The sequence below is a fragment of the Girardinichthys multiradiatus genome, chromosome 8 (assembly GCF_021462225.1).
Source record: "Girardinichthys multiradiatus isolate DD_20200921_A chromosome 8, DD_fGirMul_XY1, whole genome shotgun sequence".
Taxonomy (NCBI): domain Eukaryota; kingdom Metazoa; phylum Chordata; class Actinopteri; order Cyprinodontiformes; family Goodeidae; genus Girardinichthys; species Girardinichthys multiradiatus.
The window spans coordinates 16,035,779-16,060,258 of record NC_061801.1 but is presented as its reverse complement, the minus strand read 5'-3'; the positions used below and the strand labels follow the sequence as shown (position 1 = coordinate 16,060,258).

General features: G+C 39.8%; 1 protein-coding gene across 1 annotated transcript in view; it reads right to left on the bottom strand.

Annotated features, from left to right (window-relative positions):
- Positions 1 to 23,984, bottom strand: part of garnl3 (GTPase activating Rap/RanGAP domain like 3) — a 47,155-nt gene extending 23,171 nt beyond the window's left edge. Inside the window, exons 1-15 of the mRNA XM_047373506.1 lie at positions 23,916 to 23,984; positions 19,468 to 19,542; positions 16,891 to 16,990; positions 14,705 to 14,823; positions 13,876 to 13,940; positions 7,946 to 8,009; positions 7,747 to 7,773; positions 7,486 to 7,561; positions 5,433 to 5,531; positions 5,229 to 5,332; positions 2,543 to 2,651; positions 2,347 to 2,392; positions 2,110 to 2,216; positions 1,899 to 2,014; positions 1,348 to 1,470 (exon numbers count right to left, since the gene is read on the bottom strand). Of these exons, the coding sequence (XP_047229462.1) occupies positions 1,348 to 1,470; positions 1,899 to 2,014; positions 2,110 to 2,216; positions 2,347 to 2,392; positions 2,543 to 2,651; positions 5,229 to 5,332; positions 5,433 to 5,531; positions 7,486 to 7,561; positions 7,747 to 7,773; positions 7,946 to 8,009; positions 13,876 to 13,940; positions 14,705 to 14,823; positions 16,891 to 16,990; positions 19,468 to 19,542; positions 23,916 to 23,984 (1,299 nt within the window). The remainder of the gene's footprint in view (positions 1 to 1,347; positions 1,471 to 1,898; positions 2,015 to 2,109; positions 2,217 to 2,346; positions 2,393 to 2,542; positions 2,652 to 5,228; positions 5,333 to 5,432; positions 5,532 to 7,485; positions 7,562 to 7,746; positions 7,774 to 7,945; positions 8,010 to 13,875; positions 13,941 to 14,704; positions 14,824 to 16,890; positions 16,991 to 19,467; positions 19,543 to 23,915) is intronic.
- Between the last annotated feature and the right edge of the window lie 496 nt (positions 23,985 to 24,480).

Sequence of the window (24,480 nt, the reverse complement as noted above, 5' to 3'; positions counted from 1 at the left end):
AGAGAGAGAGATGGGACAAAAAGGAAAAGGGGAGAGAAGGAGAAAAGAATGGAGGAAAGAAAGAAGGATGAAGAGAATACCAGATAACACTCTGCTTGCTTCTACACCTGCAGGAACGTTCATATTAACAGCTTTTTTACCAAAAAGTGCACAGTACTTATGAATGCAAGATGTATTTAGTGGTTAATGCGGCTCAATATAGAACATTTGTTTATCTGTTGACACCTGAATCTAAGTGTGAGCGCGCTTGTGTTTACAAGGTTTCTCCATAAAAATATGCAATAGTGAGTGAGGAGACACAGACCTTATGTAGCGGCCTATACAATAAAATATTGTCCATTCCTCATGCATGCACGACTGCTTCTGAGCTGATCCTGAGATTATCAAATACAGTATTTTGCTTAATCATCTTCACACGCATATGAACTTGAGTGATATCCTGTCCTTATTCTATAGGGTTTAGTATAATGTTGTGCCACCCTTTGGAGCCCCAACCGCTTCAACTTTTCTCTGGAGGCTTTCCATAAAGTTTAGGAGTGTGTTTATAGACGTTTTTAACCATTCTTCAAGAAGCGCATTTGTTAGGTCAGACACTGACGTCGAAAGAGAAGTCCTGGGTTGCAGTATTTACTTTAATTTATCCCCAAGGTGTTCTGTCTTGTTGAGGTCAGGTCTCCTAGCTGGCCAGTCAAGGTTATTCCATACCAAACTAGCTCTTCTATGTCTTTATGGATCTTGCTTTGTACACTTAGGTGCAGTCATGTTGGAACAGGAATCGGCCATCCCTAAATTGTTCCCACAAAGTTTGAAGCATGAAATTGAGAGTTCCTTTCACTGAAACTAAGCCCAACTCCTAAAAAACAGCCTTACGCCATATTCCTCTCTGAACCAAAGTTTCCACCTGACAAAGTGCAGTCAGACAAGTGCCATTCTGTTGGGTGCTGCCAAACCTAGACTCATGCATTGGATTGCGAGACAGAAAAGCATGATTTGCCACTCTAGAGAACATGTCTCCACTGCTCTGAAGTCCAATGGTAGCCTGAATTAATGGCTCGTGTGTTTGGCGCCACCATCTGAGTGGGACTACTATTGTCCCTGCCAGCGCGAAAAGCTAACAGAGTTACACATGGCATCCGCATAGACCCTTAACAGAGACTAGTAGGAGGGTCAAGGTGATTACCACACAGGCTTTGCTGTCAGGTGGGGAATAGAGCATACTAGAGTTACTCCTTTGGATTGATTTTAGAGTGTCTCCTTAACATGTTTGTTGTATGTGTGTACACTTAAATGTTTCTTGTTGCCTTTTGCAAAACACTTATACACGTGCTCATGTGTTTGTAATTTTACCTGCCCTATTCTGACAAATTCAGCCTGCCGGGCCTCCTCCTTCTTACGTGCCGACTTTGGCGACTCAGGCAGCACGTCGCTGAAGGACCGCCGGTTTAACATGTTCTGAGGAGAAAAGGGAACCTAAACGTGGAACACACAAAATATGGCAAACACAGGGAAAGAGAAAGCAAAAAGGTGTCTTAAAGACTAACCCTCAGGGAGTGTTGAGCAGCAGAAGTGAAAATACAGTTTGAACTGAACCAAGTTAGGGGCAATAGTGAAAGGAAAGAAGTGGAAAAAACCCAAGAGAAAATGCAACAAAAGTGATATGAGGAGAGGGAGCCCTGCTGAGAAAGTCAGCATTGCAGTGGTATCCAGTCAGTGTGGTGCAGTATGCGGAGGCAGAATGGGGGCTGCAGTTAGATATAGCAGAACACAGCTCAGCAGTGGTTACAGTCGTTGCTGGTGTCTAAGGTGACAGGAGAACTGAGGAAAAGACACCTTGGAGGGTCAAAAATGAAGCCCACACAGCTCTCTTACACACCTGACGGTCAGAAATGCTGGGTTACCTTGTGCAGGTCAGGCATTAGGTCTTGGTAGAGCGAACGGATCAACATGTCAAGGGTCCGCTGACGTTTCTGGGCAAACGTCGGCGTCTCCAGTGTGGCTTTCTCTCCATTGATTACTGAATGAGATGAAGCAACATCAGAGTATTAGATACACACATGATTTGGACCTCATTATCAGATTTGATGTTTCTGTGCTTTATTGTTTTCATACATTTGACTAATAAAAAGTCCCTGAATTCATGGTGGTCAGTAAAAACAGGCGGAGATGGGAGAGGGGGTCCAAACAGTGGAACACTCTCCTCCGAGAAAATCTTCAACCTGTGGCAAAGTACAGGTGTGTGAAATATTTCTAAGGCCCATTACAAAAGCAGATAATACAAACTAAGCTTTGTATTAAAAACAAACATTAAACTTTAAGAATTAAAGCAACTTTAAAGTCACAACTCACCTGTAACTGTCATTCTGGCTATTATATCTAACTAATGCAAAAATATCTACAAATAAAATGTATAGGAAAACTAAACAATAAAGGAAGCACATTAATTTAACGGATAATTTTAGTGTTCTGCTTTTCACTTTAGTAATGCTCATGTAGTCAATGACCACTTAATTTCTTTGACATTCACTGTCCATGTGAAGGATACGGGTGAAGTGTGATCGGATCATAGATGGTTTGAAGGACGACGACGCGTCATCCCCCTCCTGAAATACTATGGTAACAATGTCGTTTCCAATGTGCCTCTTCCTCTCCACCTGCCAGTCACACAAAGGCAAGAGACAGCAGCCTAAGCAAAGAGCCCTGTTGCACCTTTTGTTAAATTTATTTCTCTATTGTATTTATGGTCCTTAACAGTACAGGGCAAATGTATTGATACCCCAAACACTTTTTGACATATTCTTATGCTACATCCATAAACTTTGTCCTATCGGAATTTTTTGTTACCCATCAACACAAAGTAGACAATTATTCGGAAGGACAATGATATGTGATTGTTTAACTTTCTTTAATTATATAATTCTGAAACATGTTCAGCCCAATTACACTGATACCATTTAATAAAATCCAGTTGTCACCACAGCATTAGAATGCTAATGCAAAATGCTGTGTGGAGCAAAACAAAAACTGGACCCTGAAAACATCATCACAATATTAAAACATGGGGGTGGCAGGATCATGCTGCTTTTCGTTGGAGACTGGTTAAAGTACAAGTGAATATAAATAAGGTAAATACAAAGAAATACTGATAAAACACCTGTCAGAGGCTGCAGATGATTGGAGACTGGAGCAGTCACTTTCCAGCAGGACAACAAACCCAAAGTCGGAACAATAATGTTTCGGATCAACAATTAGCAATGCATTAAAATGGCCCAGCTAAAGACCAGACCTAAATCCAATTGATAATTTGTTGCGAGACTTGAACATTGCTGTTTACATCCAACCTGAATGAGTGTAACAGAGTTAATGTTGTTTAGGATTCCACTTGTCATTACTTTTCCCTTGCGGTTTTTCTTTATGCTGGGAAACAGTGCTCTCTCATGGTGGCGGGGTGTAACAAGTGCAGTGTGGACGGGTTCGTTACCATTTACAACAGAGACGGGCATGCGGTGAGCTCACTTAGATTAGCACAGTGGTAAAGTGTTGTATATTATTGTCTTATGCTCTGCATGATGTCCTTATATCAATTTGGACGCTAACAAGTTGCATATTGTACAACAGAAGAGATAACACGGTAATGGACCTGATACACAATAGAAAATGACCGCTAGCTTGATTCAAATTCAATTCAATTCAAATTCAATTCAAAAATACTTTATTAATCCCAAAGGGAAATTAAATGTTGTTGTAGCTCATTATGAAGGTTTCTTCAAAGAGCCGTTGTAGATGCTGATGGCTGTGGGCATCTCCTGTAGCGGTCTGTCTTAAAGCAGATCTGAAGAAGCCTCTGACTGAAGACACTCTGTTGTTGTAGGACAGTCTCATGAAGAGGAGACTAGATGCTAATGTAACATGCTATTCCTCGTAAGGTGCTGTAACTGCTGTGATGAGCCTGTGATTCCTGAGCAGTACATATTCTGTCCCATGGAGATAAACAGCATTTCATCTCATCTGGTTTGTCTCCTGGTTGTTATTCACCATTGAACACAACGCAGGGTTAACTACAGTCCTACGAATGACAGAACGAAGTTGCCATTTGGACAGATCTGAATTAAAGCCTGGCCGAGTTCAGCACGGTTACATGAGCTGGCGCAATTTTCCATAGTGGATTGGGCAATATATGTGGAAAGGTGGTAGATAACTTGTGACTGTAACTGAAGTGAAACAAAAACACACAGGCATGAAGAAGTGGACAAAAAAAATTTACAAAGTTAGATGGGCCCAAAAACGTAGGAGGCTGCTGATATTGTCCCAAAAATATTTTGTGTGTCAGAAAATTAGAATAGGGAGGAGAACTAAATGAAAGTTCCAACATTCATAAAAAAAAGAAAAGTAGACACACCAGGCATGAAGGATAAACAATGGTCAAAAAAAGTTAAAAGTGATGAAAAGTGGCACAAAGCAATACAATTATATTTGATATCACATAAAACTTACACAATGAATACTAATTTAAAAACAAACCTTTCCTTTGATTTATTGATCCAATGCAATTGCAGTAATTCACAAAGGACCTTTCCTCATTGAGCACAAATCTTTAACATTGTAAAGAGAGTTTGCTAGATCTGCTTTATTTGTGTTTTTTGATAAAACTAAATTCAAAAGAAAATTTAGGCATACAACATATATCTCAATATCCACCCTGTAAACCTATGGTTCCTTTTTATTCTAACAAGCACCAATGATCACACCCTCGAGCCTCTTGCCTTGAGTCATAATGCTCTGTAAAAACTCCATGACTAACTCGTAATAATGGAATAATGTCCAGGTAGATGGCAAAGAGAAAGAAAGACACGACTTCACAGACTGAGGTGAAATATCCTGGTGGGAAACGGTTTATCTACGGCTTCTTTCTGTGAGACAGAGAGGAATCGTGCACCACTACAGCAACCACAAGATGAGCACAGACTGTTCCCTATTACTGACCAGAGTGTCTGTTCTTTAAACAAAATCCAATTATGTGTCAGATCTGCGAGCCAGCTACATTTTAACATCAATATAAATTGGTATTACATAAAAGAGCAACAATGTGTTTTTCCCCTTACTCTGTTTAAAGCTGTTGTATTTAGCAACTGTCATTGTCTTGGCCTCAGAGCAGTTTTATTTTCTTCACTGAAATAGCAAAGGTGTATTACAACTTCCAAATGTTCTTCTTTACACACATACAAACAGACCTGCTGCTTGTTCTCTTTAGAGTAGGGTAACATGGTGGAGACGTGGAACATGAGCTCATGCCCCTGATACACCGTGTAGATTGACTGAAGTCCTGTAGTGTCATCTGGAAAAACAAACAGAAAACCACATACAAATAAAAAATAACTTACATTTCTTTTCTATAAACTGATAAAACATGACAAAGCAGGTGGTGGCGTTCTTACTTTTTGTGTCCAGCCCTCCGCGATAGCCCGCCCATCCCTGCAGTGCAACGGTATCCCCCAGCAAATTGAGGAACTTGTCAAAGTTCTCGCTCCCCATCTCTGAAAGAAACATAAAAGCGTGTCCCCATGTACATTATATCATGCTACAAAGAGCCTTGCAAAAGTATTCATAACTACCAATGTTTTTAGTGTAACTACATATGTATTGAGCTCCTTTTAATCTGAAACCCCTAAAAAAAAAAACAGTGCGAACAACTGATTTCCAAAAGTCAACCGATTAGTAAAACTACCCTTCCATCTGGGTGTAATTTAAACTCAGCATAAATGTAGTCGTTCTGTGACGACAACTGAGGTGAACTAGAGAACATTAGTGAACCAGTGGCATCATCAAGTCCTAGGAAGACAGCAGACAGGACAGTGACAAAGTTGTGGAGATGTTTAAAGCAGGATGCACCTTGGGACTTCAACGAATCACAGTGATATTCTTTAGCCAAACTTGGAGAAAACGTGGAACAGTGGAGAAACGTCCTAGGCATGACATACCTACTAAAATTATTCCACAGGTGCATCAACAACTCATCCAGGAGGTCATAAAAGAACCTTGAACAACATTTAGTGCCCACCTCACTTGTCTCAGGTAAAGTCAGTGTTCATGATCCAACAATAATATAGAGATTAGGCAAAAAATGTCCTCCATGGGAGAGTTCCAAAGCCAAAACCACTCCAGGGCAAAAAGAGCACAAAAGCCTGTTTCATTTGTACCAAACAACATCTTGATGATTTCCAAAGCTTTTGGGAAATTATTCTGTGGACGGACAAGAAAAACTTGGACCATGTTGTAAATTGTGTGTCTCATTACATTTGGGGTAAAACTAATATTCAATCATATTTTCACATAGGGCAAGGTTGGTTTGGATACCTTCAATGAAATCATCATTGGAAAGCTGCTTTTTGTATTTACTCAGGTTTTCTTATCTGATACAAAACCTTATGTGACGATTTAAATGTGACAAAAAACAGAAAAAGGGGGCTTTTTCACATCACTGTATGGCAAAACAGATAGAAAACCTTTTAGATTAAGGCATCTTTATGTGTTAGAAAGGCTCAGTCAAAGTCCAGACATAAACCCAATTGAGAATCTGTGGCAAGACTTGAAAATTAATGTTCACAGACGGAGAAAATGTGGTCCCCAGATGTGCAAAGCTGGCACAGACATCCTGAAAACATAAAGTCTAATCTGCTGCTCGGGACAAAATGTGAAAAAAGTTTGAGGCGTATGAATACTTTTGCAGGGCACAGGAGCAGTGTGGGCACAATATTTAAAGAATTACATTTTTGAGAAAAGTCTATTTCTTTTTATGATTTATGGTTGTTAAAATGGGCTGCACGGTGGCACAGTTGGTAGCACTGTTGCCTTGCAGCAAGAAGGTTCGACTCCTGGCCAGGGGTCTTTCTGTATGGAGTTTGTATGTCCAAAGACATGCCTGTTAGGTTAATTGGACGCTTGTGTGAATGAGTGTGTGCATGGTTGTTTGTGTGTTGCCCTGCGATGGACTGGCGACCTGTCCAGTGTGTACCCCTCCTCCCATAGACTGCTGGAGATAGGCACCAGCTTCCCTGTGACCCACTATGGAAGAAGCGGTATAGAAAATGATTGACTTACTGACTGGTTATTAAAATGGATGAGGGGTATTCCCTTACCTAATACTAGCACATAGCTAAACTAAGCAAGAAACTGCTCTTAAGTCTCTTTTAATAAAAGATAAATATTCTTTTAAAACCAGTATAAATAAGATTTATTTATTGTACGTTAATGTATTAATGGTTTTTCTGACCAAAAGTGTTAGGGTTGTTCAGACACAGTCACGTTGCAGGTACGCCCTGTTTCAACTCCAATGGTTTATAGGTAAGGACATGATGAAATATCATTCTTGTTGTTACCACCAAATAAAGCACAACAACAAATATATATTGCCCAGTGACAAATCATAGCATTTAATTAAAATAAAATACAGAAATAAAATGTGTCAAGAAAGTAAGTACAGTGTTTTACCATTGCTAAACATCTCGTCATCTGTGAGCTGTCCGTCTTTGGCATACAGCACACCAAATTTAAAGTTGACTGAACCCTAGAAAATAAGAGATGGTCACTATAATTAAGAAACAACAGCTAATATGGATATTTTGCTGAAATATGTAAACATGAATACAAGATTGAAAAATATACTTAGTAAAACAATTGTATAGATAAATAAAGAATAAAATAGCTCTAGAAACAGTACAAACAGGCAAATGGTACTCTATCCTTTCATACCTCCTGTTCCTCCAACACCAGCAGGTCCTGCGGAAAGAGGAAATAAAAACTGTCATTCATTCTAACCAGCACAGCGGTGAGAGATGACACAGCCTGAGGACATTATAAAGTTTAGGTGTTGCTGATCAGGCTTGGCGTGAAATGAACCACGGCTCTGTTTTGAACGGAGAGCCGGCTGTTGCTCCGGTGTCACTCTCACCTTCTGAATCTCTGGGTTCAGGATCTCCCTGGGGCCTTTCTCAAACCTGTCCATGTTCATTGCACTGTAATAGAAGAAAGAATATCAGGAAATGAAATATTGCAAGAAGCACAGAAAAGAAGAAAGGGAATGAAAAACAGGGATTTAGGAATGACTGAAGACAAACGGCTCAGAAAGGTATACTGAAAAATGAGAACTGATATGGGTGTTTTCTCATTTAGTTTGAACGATTTGTGCTTGTTTGAATTTCACTGGTGATCCTTCCCAGCCTGAGGAATTTATACTTTCCAATATCCTCTCACGCCACTTCTTATATCCTGTTTCTAGTCTCTAATGGCATTTGCTACATGAAACACAATCTTATGTACAAATAGCCAAAACATATTTTCTATAATACAAAGGAAACATATGGGGCATTTTTATGAAAAATCCTATGTGAAATTAAACTGCACTAATGATCAGAATCAGAATCAGCTTTACTGCCAAGTTTGTGTACACAAACAAGGAATTTGACTCTGGTACACTTTGCTCTCAGTGAAGATTTAAAAATATATATAAAATAATGGAAAATATTTTTTATTTTTAAATGTAAATATAGACACATACATACAAGTGTGTATATATGTATATATATATATATATATATACACATATATAGAAGTGACTTTACAGGAGAATATAATGTGAAATCAGTCCAAGTATGCAAGGTGTTGTTCTGGAACTGTCAAGTGTACATCAGGAAAAACACTGGGAGAAGAAATTGTCTCTGTGGCGACTGGTTTTAGCAGACAGTGCTCTTTAGCGCCGACTTGAAGGTAAAAGCCTAAATAATTTGTGTTTGTGCAGGGTGTGTGGGGTCTGCAGAGATTTTAGCTGCCCTTTTCCTGACCCTAGACCTGTATAAGTCCTGGATAGAGGGATTGTCAGCTCTGATGATTCTCTCTGCAGACCTGATTGTTCGTTGCAGTCTGGACCTGTCCTCTATTGTGGATGAACCAAACCACCAAACAAAGACACATTGAAGACATGGGCTGCAATTGTAGCATTTCTTGTGTTGAGTCATTCCTGATCCAGAGATGTCAGAAGTGTCTAATGAAAAATGACTGGCCTTTGCTTAAAGCACTTAATTCTTCCCTATGCTGATGCATAAGGGAAATGCAGATTGGTGCTTTCCAACCTAGTGTTCAACCAGGTATTGATACAATCAGTGTGCTTGATTGGCCTGGAAACCAGTCTGACCTAAAACGCCAAAGAGAATCTATGGGGTTCTGCAAAGAGGAACATTGGAAACACCAGAACAATGCAGATAGGTTTAAAGCCACATCTAGACTGATCAGGGCGTCCTGAACACCTCAGCAGTACCACAGGCTAATCGCTTCCATGCTATGCTGCACTAATGCAGTAATTCATGCAAAAGTGGCCCCGATCAAATAATGAGTGCTTATACTCTACAGTACATAGACATGCATATCAGTAAACTGACATTTCTTGATTAAAAAACACATTTTTAGCTTATATATTATTTTACTTTTTGCAGAAACTGAATTTCATTAGCTATAAGACATTATTATCAAAATAACCAGAAAATAAAATGATTCTGAGTGTTTTCTGTTATTTTATAGTTTCTAAGATTTGGTCACCACTCTTCACAGAAAGCATTACATTCTTATGTAAAAATGCTAAGTTCTCATTTATGGAATCTTAGACCAGCAGTTGTATCTTTGACTTACAGGTCCTTCTCAAAATATTATCATATTGTGATAAAGTTCATTATTTTCCATAATGTCATGATGAAAATTTAACATTCATATATTTTAGATTCATTGCACACTAACTGAAATATTTCAGGTCTTTTATTGTCTTAATACGGATGATTTTGGCATACAGCTCATGAAAACCCAAAATTCCTATCTCACAAAATTAGCATATTATTAAAAGGGTCTCTAAACGAGCTATGAACCTAATCATCTGAATCAACGAGTTAACTCTAAACACCTGCAAAAGATTTCTGAGGCCTTTAAAACTCCCAGCCTGGTTCATCACTCAAAACCCCAATCATGGGTAAGACTGCCGACCTGACTGCTGTCCAGAAGGCCACTATTGATACCCTCAAGCAAGAGGGTAAGACACAGAAAGAAATTTCTGAACGAATAGGCTGTTCCCAGAGTGCTGTATCAAGGCACCTCAGTGGGAAGTCTGTGGGAAGGAAAAAGTGTGGCAGAAAACGCTGCACAACGAGAAGAGGTGACCAGACCCTGAGGAAGATTGTGGAGAAGGGCCGATTCCAGACCTTGGGGGACCTGCGGAAGCAGTGGACTGAGTCTGGAGTAGAAACATCCACAGCCACCGTGCACAGGCGTGTGCAGGAAATGGGCTACAGGTGCCGCATTCCCCAGGTCAAGCCACTTTTGAAGCAGGAACAGCGGCAGAAGCGCCTGACCTGGGCTACAGAGAAGTAGCACTGGACTGTTGCTCAGTGGTCCAAAGTACTTTTTGCATGTCATTCGGAAATCAAGGTGCCAGAGTCTGGAGGAAGACTGGGGAGAAGGAAATGCCAAAATGCCAGAAGTCCAGTGTCAAGTACCCACAGTCAGTGATGGTCTGGGGTGCCGTGTCAGCTGCTGGTGTTGGTCCACTGTGTTTTATCAAGGGCAGGGTCAATGCAGCTAGCTATCAGGAGATTTTGGAGCACTTCATGCTTCCATCTGCTGAAAAGCTTTATGGAGATGAAGATTTCATTTTTCAGCACGACCTGGCACCTGCTCACAGTGCCAAAACCACTGGTAAATGGTTTACTGACCATGGTATCACTGTGCTCAATTGGCCTGCCAACTCTCCTGACCTGAACCCCATAGAGAATCTGTGGGATATTGTGAAGAGAACGTTGAGAGACTCAAGACCCAACACTCTGGATGAGCTAAAGGCCGCTATCGAAGCATCCTGGGCCTCCATAAGACCTTAGCAGTGCCACAGGCTGATTGCCTCCATGCCGCGCCGCATTGAAGCAGTCATTTCTGCAAAAGGATTCCCGACCAAGTATTGAGTGCATAACTGTACATGATTATTTGAAGGTTGACGTTTTTTGTATTAAAAACACTTTTCTTTTATTGGTCGGATGAAATATGCTAATTTTGTGAGATAGGAATTTTGGGTTTTCATGAGCTGTATGCCAAAATCATCCGTATTAAGACAATGAAAGACCTGAAATATTTCAGTTAGTGTGCAATGAATCTAAAATATATGAATTTAAAATTTTCATCATGACATTGTGGAAAATAATGAACTTTATCACAATATGCTAATTTTTTGAGAAGAACCTGTACAGTGTGTAAACTGGGGGACACTTCAAAAGCAATATACATGCTTCAAAGATGTGGCAGGGCTTAGTGTTTCACAAATTCCTCTTAATTTTCTCAGATTTCAAAACACCAACATTCATGGCAAGATAGGAAACATTTGAGACAGCAGCTTTAGTCTAACTTGAAGCAAAGTAAAATTGAAGTTGCTGCTTTTTCTTAAAAACCATTAAATGTTATGACTATAAATAACAATATAATAGTCATTTTGCCCCATGGCCATTTTGCACTTTTGCAGTTTTGGTCTTTATAATCTAAGAAGAAAGACCCTAATCTTCAAGTATGAAAAGGCGCTGCTTGGCCTGGAACATTTCATACAGACCTTCCGTTAAGTTGTATCCTCCTTGGGGATGCTTCGTACGCACTTTAATACCTGATGATTTGAAGTAAATTTCTATATTTCATTTATGCTGCCGTAAGGAAAGTTGGTTATGTGACTGAACACGTCACCAAACCACCAATTGACTCAAACAGGGATCAGAACCACAATCAAATGGAAACAGGTAGCTTTTTTCCACCGAAGGAACTCTTGTTCTTGAATTTATGGTACGGTCTTCATCGCCGTACTTGTTGCTTCTGTTGTCTGCGGCTTCAACCCACAGGTAACTTTACAGTTCGCGCAGAAGAACCAAGTTTGTTGCAGTGCCCGAGTTTAACCAGAGTTCATGCTCTGGCACCTGCCTTTGTTGGTGGAAACATGCGTCACTAGTTCAAAATCACGTTCAGGAACCAGAGCGGGCTCCAAACCGGATTGGTGTAAAAGGGGTATGCCTGGAACAGGCCCGCCAATAGTGGGGGACACAGTTGTCTGTTGTATTACACCCCACCAGGCCCCCTGTCAGAGTTTCATATAAATTCTTCAGAAAATAATATACAAATACATATGGTAAAATGTAGGAACAGAACATTATTTTCATTATTTCTCTACATAATTCATCACAAACTTCACAAACAACCAAAACAAATTATTTGATACACGACAACTACAGGGGTTGGACAATGAAACTGAAACACCTGGTTTTAGACCACAATAATTTATTAGTATGGTTTAGGGCCTCCTTTTGCAGACAATACAGCGTCAATTTGTCTTGGGAATGACATATACAAGTCCTGCACAGTGGTCAGAGGGATTTTAAGTCATTCTTCTTGCAGGATAGTGGCCAGGTCTCTACGTGATACTGGTGGAGGAAAACGTTTCCTGACTCGCTCCTCCAAAACACGCCAAAAGTGGCTCAATAATATTTAGATCTGGTGACTGTGCAGGCCATGGGAGATGTTCAACTTCACTTTCATGTTCATCAAACCAATCTTTCACCAGTCTTGCTGTGTGTATTGGTGCATTGTCATCCTGATACATGGCACCGCCTTCAGGATACAATGTTTGAACCATTGGATGCACATGGTCCTCAAGAATGGTTTGGTAGTCCTTGGCAGTGACGCGCCCATCTAGCACAAGTATTGGGCCAAGGGAATGCCATGATATGGCAGCCCAAACTATCACTGATCCACCCCCATGCTTCACTCTGGGCATGCAACAGTCTGGGTGGTACGCTTCTTTGGAGCTTCTCCACACCGTAACTCTCCCAGATGTGGGGAAAACAGTAAAGGTGGATTCATCAGAGAACAATACATGTTTCACATTGTCCACAGCCCAAGATTTGCGCTCCTTGCACCCTTGAAACCAACGTTTGGCATTGGCATGAGTGATCAAACGTTTGGCTATAGCAGCCTGGCCGTGTATATTGACCCTGTGGATCTCCAGGCGGACAGTTGTGGTGGAAACAGGAGAGTTGAGGTGCACATTTAATTCTGCCCTGATTTGGGCAGCCGTGGTTTTATGTTTTTTGGATACAATCCGAGGTTAGCACTCGAACATCCCTTTCAGACAGCTTCCTCTTGCGTCCACAGTTAATCCTGTTGGATGTGGTTCGTCCTTCTTGGTGGTATGCTGACATTACCCTGGATACCGGGGCTCTTGATACATCACAAAGACTTGCTGTCTTGGTCACAGATGCGCCAGCAAGACGTGCACCAACAATGTGTCCTCTTTTGAACTCTGGTATGTCACCCATAATGATGTGTGCATTTCAATATTTTGAGCAAAACTGTTCTCTTACCCTGCTTATTGAACCTTCACACACTGCTCTTACTGGTGCAATGTGGAATCAATGAAGACTGGCTACCAGGCTGGTCCAATTTAGCCATGAAACCTCCCACACTAAAATGACAGGTGTTTCAGTTTCATTGTGGTTCATGGGTTTCTTATGGGTACAAACTGGAAGGAGGCTGGGACAAAATGCCAACATATAAGAGTACTTGTTAGAGAAGGGTAGTATTAAACCAGAGCCTGCATTTACCCACTTTTTGAAAAGTTGCATATAAACATACTAACCTACAAATGCTGTAGGCATACGACCCCTGTATTATGTACTTGCTGCATAAAAAACTCTGGGACCCTATTATAATGACTAGCTGAGGTTCTGACTTCACCAAATGTCTCAGAAGCAAGTAAACAACCAGGTGCTGCTAAAACATAAATCAGTGCCTGTTAAATCTCCAGGCTTTGTCTCTCACCTTAGGATGGACTTGACTGAAAGTGTTTTAGTCGGGCTGTAGGGGAGGCTGATCTTCAAAGTTCCCTGGGTGAATAAGAGTGACAAACATATGGTATTTAAAACACTTGGCTGACTCAGTGTCCTTAACATGTTTAAAGATCTCATCCTTTAAACATGTTTTCTTGCTGGTCTTGATGTATTTTTAGTCCAAATAAGGTACATTCTATACCCCTACCCAATAGGTTGCTCAGACCACGGTTTTCTTCAATTAGATACAGAATAATTTCAGAGTTGCTCTGTTGCAGAACACCAACAACATAAACATCCTGTACCAGTTAGAGTCTTGTCAGAAACAAGACAAATCAATGTGCTCATGCGGCGGAGGTGCACCGCCCTAATCAGGTTGCAGACGAGGCTGCAGACCAAAATTAGATCCATGCTATCCTGGCCATGTAACTGAATCACTAAACAGCAAACACACTTTAATTAACATGCATCTTACGCACACCTACACACACTGGGACTTAAAAGCGGAATAGCATAGTTCCCAAAGATAGCAGTTTGAGCTTCTTTACATACCCTCAACAATGCATACAAGAAGAAAATATTTATATGAAACATTAATTTGTAACCGGAGTGCTAATAGTTCAAGAACACTCGAACATTTAAAGATGCTGTGAGGCAGTGATGGTTGTAAAGTACATTTCTTCACAAACAAGAAGTTTCTTACTTACATCTATCTTACATTTTAGATTAAAAAGTATTTGAAAGGTCAAACATCTTTAATTTGGAGTTTTACTCAGTGCATCTTTGTAAACCATTTTGAGGCGCACAGTCGGTCAGCTCACCGTCTTTCTCCAGAGGATAGCTCGGTACTGAGGAACCCGTTGGTTGTTCTGGTCCGAGAGGACGACCGACAGGTAGAAAGGGTTTTTCTCAGCATCTGTACCCACATAGTTCTGGTGGACTGAAGAAAGGAAAAGGCAAGTGCATTGCAGTGTATTACACAGTATTCATTCCACTTGAAAGTTTTCACATTTTTTCAAACATTTAGGTATTTTATTGGGATTATAAAATCTGAAAAGTGTGGTATGCATTTGTAATCAGTTGCAGATGTAAGCTTTTTGGGATCTGTCTCCATCTGCTCTGCACAAAATACAGAATAACAATGTTGCCCATTCTTCATTGTGGAGCAGCTCAGACTGGATGGAGTCAAGTTGTGTCTTAGATTCTCAGTTGGATTTAATTAAGGACTTTGACACAAACATTCCAACAAGTGATCATATGTTGACGTCAAAATAATTCTATTTAGCTTTTTGTGTGTGTTTTCAGTGTTGATGTCTGGTTTGAAAGTGAAGCTCTTCCCTAGTCTCAAGCATTTTTCAACCCTCTAGCAGGTTTTGTTCCGGGATTGGTCTGTCATTAGCTTCATTCATCTTCCCATCATCTCTGAGCAACTTCCCCATACCTGCTGAAAAAAAGCATCCCCTGAGCACGATGCTGCCACCGTCATGTTAATGGTGGAGAAGGGATGTCTGAGTGCTTTGCAGTATTACATTTCTGCTACAAATATTTGGCATGTAATTTATTTCTCATCTGACCTGGATACCCTCTTCAACATGTTTGCTGTGTCCAAGGCTGGTGCCAAGAGACTAGTCGGAATACTTTTGACTTTTACAGACTTTCTTCTTGCCACTCTTTCACAAAGAAAAGTGAAATGAAGTGGAGTGGAGAAGATGGAGAGCACCATTAATAATTGTCTCTACAATTGATTATCTTGCCTGAGCAGTGGACCTGTGGATATAGGTTTCAGAATAAAGGTTCCCAAATACAAATGCAAGCCACAGGTTTCAGATTTTTATTTCTGAAAAACTTTGAAAATCATATATCTACTTCTTTCTACTTCATAATGATGGTCTATTTTGTGTTGATCTATCATTACAATCCCACCAATTTTACAAAGCCCTGTATACATGCAGGGTCTTTGTGGAAAGTGGAAATCACAATAAAAATATCACATTATCATCAATAAAAGCATACACATACCTCTTCCTTTCTTGTCTTTGCTGTTTTGTGCTGTATTGATCTATTTTTACCTCATTAGTTCTTGACCCTCCAATCGGAAAACCAGGCTATAAATAGTTGATTCGTACATTTATGCCTCCTTTTATTCAGCTGATATTGTCACATCTTTAAAAACATTAGAATCCCATTAGACTCCAGTTCTTTCCAGCCAATTATTCATTGGCATATTTCATGCTTTAGGTCAACAAGGTATTTTCTAGAATGGAAAAGCCTTTATTTTATGCTAATTAATGCCAGAAAAATTAAGTTTCTTTTCCCGATCATCAAGAAAATGAAAAATTCATGCCACTAATTGTAGGTGCTCCATTATACAGGAAGTGGCCTCCAGTTCATCATGTGTTGTACAACGCAGTGAGCTCTGCTCAGGCTGTGAGACACAGATGGCTTATCTTTGGTCCAAACAGGTCGAGCCAACTTTCTTCAGACATGGCTCATTTTGAAACTCCCTATTCCAGAGCATCATTTGACTCTGAGTGGAGGACAAAATGCATTTCCTTTTTTCATAGTTTACCTTTTATCTAACTTTCCTTCACAGGCGCCTGTTTCCATCCCAGGTTGTGTAATATATCTCAACCTTTAAGATGGCTGTGCTCTTTCTAGCTTAAATCATGGTTAAGAAACACATATTTTTATCTTCTGTTGCACCACTTGCATTGCCACCTAAACCGCGAGTCAGAGAAGAGGTTGTTCATGTTAATGAGGATGCTGAAATGATGAGAGTCAGAGAGGTGAACGAACAGGTGAGTCATTTCAGTTTCTTACAGTCTCCCTTATTGCAAGCTTGATGTGTTGGACATTTCAGAAGGTGATAGTCCGCATGGCTGGAAGGCCAGCTCAATGGCTCTGTCTCAGCCTCACCTCCTGTACAGTATTTCTCTTGTCTATTTTAAACTGCCTCTTTAAGTAAGTGTGTTTGTTTCTAAACATAGTCCTGCAGAGCAGCACTGACCTTTTCCCAAGAAGTACTTAAAGTACCATCTGGTGTGGTACTCTGGATTTTCCAGATGGACGTCCGTTCTCCTCCATGTTCCTGGAGTGTATTCTGAAGCCTGGTCGTCACATGCACACAGAGACACACACACACACACGACACATTGTTATTCTGATGACCATGCCTTGAGTCACAGAAGTCTTTCCTCTGGAAAACTGTCACACGATGCAGAAGTGCGGATCATAATACAAAACAGGAAATCACAAACAGACCGAAAGAGCCAACTGTCTACTTTCAAATTTGAACTTATATTTGCAGGAGAAGAGCTTGCCAGTTAAAAGCTACAACGTTATTCTCTCATAATATACTGTATTATATACTGTATTATGACAGCTGAGAGAGCAGACAGGGCAAAAGCATGGAAGCAAACCCTATTCCTCTGAGTTGCCCTAAAACCTATTCTGCTGTTGCATTTCTGGAAAGCCACTAACAAAAATTACTGAAAAAATGCTGCACCAAAACGAATGCCCCTTTTCCACTGGCTCTATTTTATGATCGGGGCTGAGTAGGGACTATAAGTTATGTGAACAGACTGCTGTTCACTGATTGGCCATGGGACCACGAGAAATGAGAAGGTTTTCATTGAGATAGTGCAGGGAAAGGTTAATAAAACTCAAGAGCAGCTACAATAATATTAAGGACCACAATGGCCGGAGCAGGTGAAACATAAATAAAATTTTTAGATTTACAAATCATAAACCATGCCTTAAGGCTGAAATAAAAGAAAAAGGACACATTAGTTTTCTGCATTACACGTAGACGGGGCGCTGCATTTAATAATATCCTAAAAAAGGTGATCACAAATAAAACCAGCTGTTCGAAAGCACAAACAAAACACACAAAACAATACCACCATGAAACAGTGTGTTTGGTTAAGAAATTTATTGACAGTCCTTAAGCGAACCAGCCTCTGCAGGAGGAGGGAGGAGGCAGAGAGCAGCCACCCGTAATCAGACTGCCTGCATCGGATCAAATGGGATGAAGTCCCACTAAATCTGCAGAGCACGAATATACAATATCCAACCTAAAACTAAATTCACCGAGGTCAAAAGTCCACAGTTTTGCACTTTAAATTTCTTGTCCTCCAATGGCTGAGTCAAAAACTTCATCATAAAGCCCGAAATTATAACTTCTTCAGGCCAACTTTGGAGCTTTACCAGTCCAGACAGCACAGTCTCTCCTCTCTGCTTCTCTTGCCACACCCCGACTCACATCAAACTATTGTGCCTTATTTTAGCTCTGACTGGGCTGTGTTCCAGATAATTATCCCAGTGGATTATTAGATACACGAAAAAACATGTATAAGACATTCTTGCATATACAATAACACAACCCTTATTTGGATTTTGTTTATTTGTTTTTTATTTTGTTTTTATCTTTTTATTATTTCACACAGAGCACTTTAATGTGACAATGTCACGCAGTAATGTCAATAGCGGCACAGCACACTACACTGACGGCTGGAGGCAGGGCTTCAAGCCATTGCTCCAGCTGTCAAGGAGTCAATAAAAACACAACAGGTAGAGCAAGACCAAGTGGAGCTTGTCATGCCGCCTTAAAAGAGCCAGTGGAAAAGAGACATAACATCTTAAGATTTATTTAAATGCATTTATCGATTTTTTAAGGATGGTTCTTTAGGCAACATTCAGTAAAGCATGACCTAATTTCTGATTAATTTAGCTAATAATTATTGACCTCATGGGGTTACTCGCAGAGCATTGAACATTTATTCCAAGATGGTCAATTGATCTTTCCATCCATTCATCCATCCATCGTCTTTATCTGTGGATGGTGGGTGCCTATCTTCAATGGGCATTGGCTGAGAGATGGGGTACACCCTGGACAGGTCGCTAGTCCATCACAGGGCAACACAGACAAACACAAGACAAGTAATCATGCACAAACACGCTCATACCTAAGAGCAAGCGAGACCAATTGACCTAACAGTCATGTTTTTCGATTGAGGAAGGAAATCAGATTACCAAGTGAGAACCCACACACCCATAGGGAGAACATACAAACTCCATGCAGAAACACCCTAGACCAGGATTCGAACCCTAGACCTTCTTGTTGCAAGGGAACAGTCCTAAGAACTGCATCACCATGCAGCCCCCAAATGGTCCTTAAGCATAAAAAAAACTTAAAATATGACAGTGACATTACGACAAAATTAAGCACACACTACCTTTCAATACAAACGCATGATTCAAAATGAGGGGGCGGAGGTAGTGGACACATTAAAAGTAACATACACAGGTTAGGATTTCTAGAAGCTTCTATGCACTTGGTTGAAATTTAGAACAAACCCTTTAATGGTATCTTTCCTGTTTCCAGTCCACGTGCCAAGGTAATTATCTCATTGTTCTGGTATCATATTTGTCTTACAGAACATAAGAAATGCTAAACATTTATTGGATGTATGGATGGATGTATGGATGGATGGATGCAAGGATGTATGGATGGATATGTGGATGCTCCATAATACGGAAGCTGGCACAGATGGGAGACATTTGTACAAGGAAGCATTGTTTATACCTCATCTAAAGAGCCGTTCTCCACCCTGAAGCGTCCCGCCCTCTGTATGGCCCCATCTGCATCGCTGGAGATCAGCTAAAAGGGAGACAGAGAACCATGTTTAAAATTAGACATGTAGCCATTTGTAGCTTGTGTCAGATAAAGACAGAGACCAGAAATATACCACACATATGGGCAAAAAAGAGAATATTGCAGACACATCAAAACTGTGTGACATCAGCAGCATCTTCCTGCTAACTTATGAGAAGTCTCTTCTCTTAAACAGATGAGCAACATTTCTCCAATCATTTAAACATCAGTAGTTACTCAAATCTTATGATGATCTTCCTCCATGATATAACTCTCAACATTTCACCCCAATCATCTGTCTCATCAGAGGTAACTTCTCTCTAACACAGACAGCACTTTGACTCTGAAATTGGGCAGCTAATGGTCAAGACCTGAAATTAATATTTAAATCAAATTCCATACTGTCCAAGAATGTTAAATTTAGAATTTTAAGGCTGTGTGAATGTTTGTATTTATGCTTAATTAGATAAAAAAAAGCCATATTTGAAACATGCTGCTGGGACCTATCTCAGTGATGCCATCTGTCTTCTTGCAAAGAGTTTTTTAAATTTTCCTCAGGTAAAATAAGCCTGGAATTGGTAATTTCCCCTGGTAGACTGAAACATGCCTTAACTGTGCTGCACTAGAGGCTGTGCCTGTGTCCCAGCAGTCAGCAGTGATTTAAAATGTTGCTTCTATCAACATCTCATCTAATGGGATACATGAAGGAGGGGAAAAAAAAAATTCACATGATTCTAGGGTGAAAAATAAAAATTTGTTTGTCTCTTTCTCAATTATACATTGCCAAGTCATGGCTTGTGGCCTCCCAGGATGTCTTTGAAAAGCCAGAAGAGAAAAACTTGTCATTTAATGTACAGCATGAACAAAAACAGGGATGTTAACCTGATTTTTGTTAGGTGTGGCGTTTGACCAAACCATGTCCTTTTCCTGGTCACATCACTTGCCGTTTCTTGTTTATTTAAGCTTCAAAAACCTTTGTTCACTTTACAAATCATTGGTATGTTTTGGGACTTATGAATAATAAATAATACAAAGTACAGAAAAAAAATCCAAAATCTACTGATATTACACTGCCTGGCCAAAAACAAAGTCGCCACCAAAAAAAAAAAAAGTCACACATTCTAAGATTTTGTTGGAAACTGATTGACATCTTTTCCACAACAACGGGATGTGTCTTTCGACATGGTGGTTTAATAAATGAGAAGCAACTCATTGCACCAGTTGGGGTTAAATCCAGATGGCGACTTTTTTTTTTGGCTAGGCAGCAGGGACGTGCACAGATAGGCGCTAGGTGGTGCTAGAGCACCTGCCCTTTTATCCTTTGGAGAAAAAAGTGCCCTCCTGAAATCTTTTTTTTTTTTTTTTTACTGTGTCTAGTGAGGTGCCAAGGTAAAATTTCTGAATTTAAAGGTCTTTAATACCAGTGTCCCACGTTTTGAAATTTTGATCGACAACTACCTCCCCTCCCCCTCGCCGGCACACGTCTGTGTCCCGCCTCGTGTGTGTCTCAGCGGAGACGGGCTGCGTGCAGAGCGGAGAGGTGGACCTGCGCTGGTGCAGCTTACCTCTTCTCTCCTCTCCTCCCCTCCGCCGTCAAATAGAGCCCTGCCCTGCAGACAGGCCGGCTAACCATCCAGGTAACAAACAAAACGAATATACTTGCTTCCTAAACTTCGGATTAAAAAATTAAAACTTAACTTGCCACCATTTTATCTAAACAGAACAGGCCAATAAATGGCATACCTTTACCAGCTATGTCTTCTATGGCCGCCACCAGGCGCCAGGAGGATGTCTACGATTTAACTCTTAAATCAGAAGAAATAAATAAATCCAAATCTATCTCATAGATTATGGAAGCAAATCGTTACCATATTTCAAATGAAAAAGCATTTTCAGAAATGCTTTTTCATTTTAAGAATGTGGTTGCATTGTTTGACTCATAAATGAAATTAGTTATCAACAATCCTATTTGCATTTTAATTTTCTCCTTCAAGACTGCTCATTCTTTCACTTAATTAAAATGAAAAAGAAAAGGACATTTGAGATTTATTTTTCAAAATGTACCCCAGCAAATAGATACCAAAATTCAATTTGAAATGTAAAATTTAAAAATGAAAAAGCATTTCCAGAAATGCTTTTTCATTTTAAGAATGTGGCTGCATTATTATATCAAAAAGAAAACAAAGCAGACATTGCTTTTCCGTTTCGGAACTGCCAATTCTGCCTGCCACTGCCACAAATTGAGCTCGGCCCTGCTGCAATTGAATCAATTTCTCGGCACATTTGCAATGTAATGCGATGCAGACGTGCACAGCGCCCCCTACCGAACAAGATGGGTAGCTCGGTCAGCGGGGAGCTGAGGAAGAGCGGCTGCTGACGTCATCCTGCTGTGTCCGCCGCTCGGAATGCTTTTTCATTTTCGAGTTCTGGGCAGTACTTTGCGGGCAGACCAAAGCAATGACTGCTTTGTTTTCTTTTTGAATATGGCATAAAATGTGCAGTCATGAAGAAGAAAATGCAAATGCAAATAGGATGATTGATTACTAATTTTATTTATGGGTCAAATAATGCAGCCACATTCTTAAAATGAAAAAGCATTTCTAGAAATGCTTTTTCTTTTGAAATATGGTAACGATTTGCTTCCACAATAGATGTACGTATTACATTTGCTATAATGGTCCCTGCTGACTTCTGTTTGACTCATGTTTTTTTTTTATTGCAAATACGGCGAAATGAACTGGTTAACATTACAATTCATACACTACTAAAATACCTTTAATAAAGTTCAGTAAATGTGGGGCATGTAAGCTAAGTTGTATTTTCTACTTCTTTGTGTGTAAAAATGATGATGTGATCAGAGTATTTTATTTTCTAAAAAGCAGACATTTTATCAGTTCTCCGGACTTGTAATCTCATTAATTTTTATTCTCTAAGAATAATTTCTGTCATATATCACACTGGCTACATGCAGAAGTATAGATGATTCTTCTCATGATCATATTCTCTGATGTTGATTTCATTTTGACTATAAAGACTTTATAACTAATTTTCTGGGTATAGTTGATTTACGCTGTAGAATGGTCACTGGTTACTGAAGATAACTCATTTAGTGTGACCTACCTGGTAAATTTGGCAGTGTAACCTGCTTTGCTACAACATACGGTTATTTGGTGCCGAAGACATTTTGTGATAAAAGAACAGAATGATATAGTCAAGACAAACAGTGTGTAAAAAGAAAAAAAATGAAGGATAATGTAAGTTTCAAATTTGACTCAGGAAGTTCAGGTTGTGAATCAGTAATCTAACTTTAAATCAATCTATGATCATTTTGTTGCCTTATTAATCTTAAGAATTTTGTCAAATGCATTGTTGTTTTGAATTTTTTTTTCCTGGGTGGTCATTTCCCTACATCCCACAGGACAGTTTGTTTTGTGGTTGCTTAGTAATACATATAAATTATGTTCATGCTGTGCCTGTAATAAATCTCACACTACAAAGGCAACCGACAGCTCCATGTGCTGCACAAGGTGCTCTTTTTTCCCACTTGAGCACCTGCCACCCAAAATGTCTGTGCACGCCGCTGCCAGGCAGTATATATATAGTGCTTTGCAACAGAGTCCATGCCCTTTTAAACTTACCCAAATTTTGTTACAACCACAAAATTAGATGTATTTTCCTGGGATTTTATGTGATATAACAAGACATGTAATTTTGGATGTGGCTCAACCAGCTTTGCACATATAGAAGGTGGAATTTTTGTTCCTTCCCTTCTGCTTAAACCTATTAATGAGATTGGATTGAGAACAGCAATTATCAAATCGCCAGCCATAGAACCCCAACTGGATTTAGGTCTGGACTTTAACTGAGCCAATAAGACACATCACTAAGGTTGGGCATCAAGTCTCAAGAATCAATTGAGACTAACATTCTGATTGTCCTGGAACTGTCCAATTTTTAAAGTATTGATTTTTATTATCGATACTCAGTACCCCGACCGGTAGAAGAATCAGAATTGAAAATTGGTAGAAAACAGAATTGAAACGAGGACCTGGAAGTGTTCAAATTCAAATGATGCCCAACTATGACTACACTTTTATCTTGAGCAGTTCCTTGTAGTTCTGGATGTATGTTTAGCACATTGTCCTGCTGGAAGGCGAAACATGCTTTCTCCCCTACATGGCTTGTAGCAAACTGCAAATTGGACTTTAGAGTAAAGGAGTATGAACTATTTGCCCACTATTCAAATTGACTAAATGTGAAAAATTTTCATATTTTTGGAACACCCCGTAATTAGTAAAATCTATAGTAATATAGTTTTAAATGAAAATGACCCCATTGAAATATTTATTTTTATGTTCACATATATTTAACCATCTCACCATCTCACTGATTGATGTTGGGTTGCTAGGTAACAGACTCTCTAGACCCTTGCTTATTATCCTCCTCATGACTTTCTTTTTGTCTCTTAGCTCTTTGACCCTCCCAACTGTCAAGCTCTATTTTGTTCTTGTCACTGACAGAGGTCACCGCTGAGCCATTGTTAAAAAAATAAAACAAAACAATTATGGCCTGGCTGTGGATCCTTGCGCACACTGTTCGATGCTCAGATGGCACAGAAAACTACAGGATGGAGCATAAATGTAATGAATGATGTTCATGAAATATGACCAGCTGTCTACACACCTAATCATGTTTAGTTTATAATCGTATAAAACAAAGAAAAGAGTCAAAAACAGTAAACACCTGCATGAAATACAAGCAATGTTTGAATTTTAGCAGACAAGTTGGTTAAAAGCAGCAAAATAATCAAAACTAAATTTGTACAAAAAGAAGTCCGCCCTATGGTGTTTATCAGCTTGTGTGTAATGCGGCCTTCTGTAGCTTCCAATGGCTCATTAGATTGTGTCAGACAGGACAAAGAGCACAAATAGTAAGGATTGTATT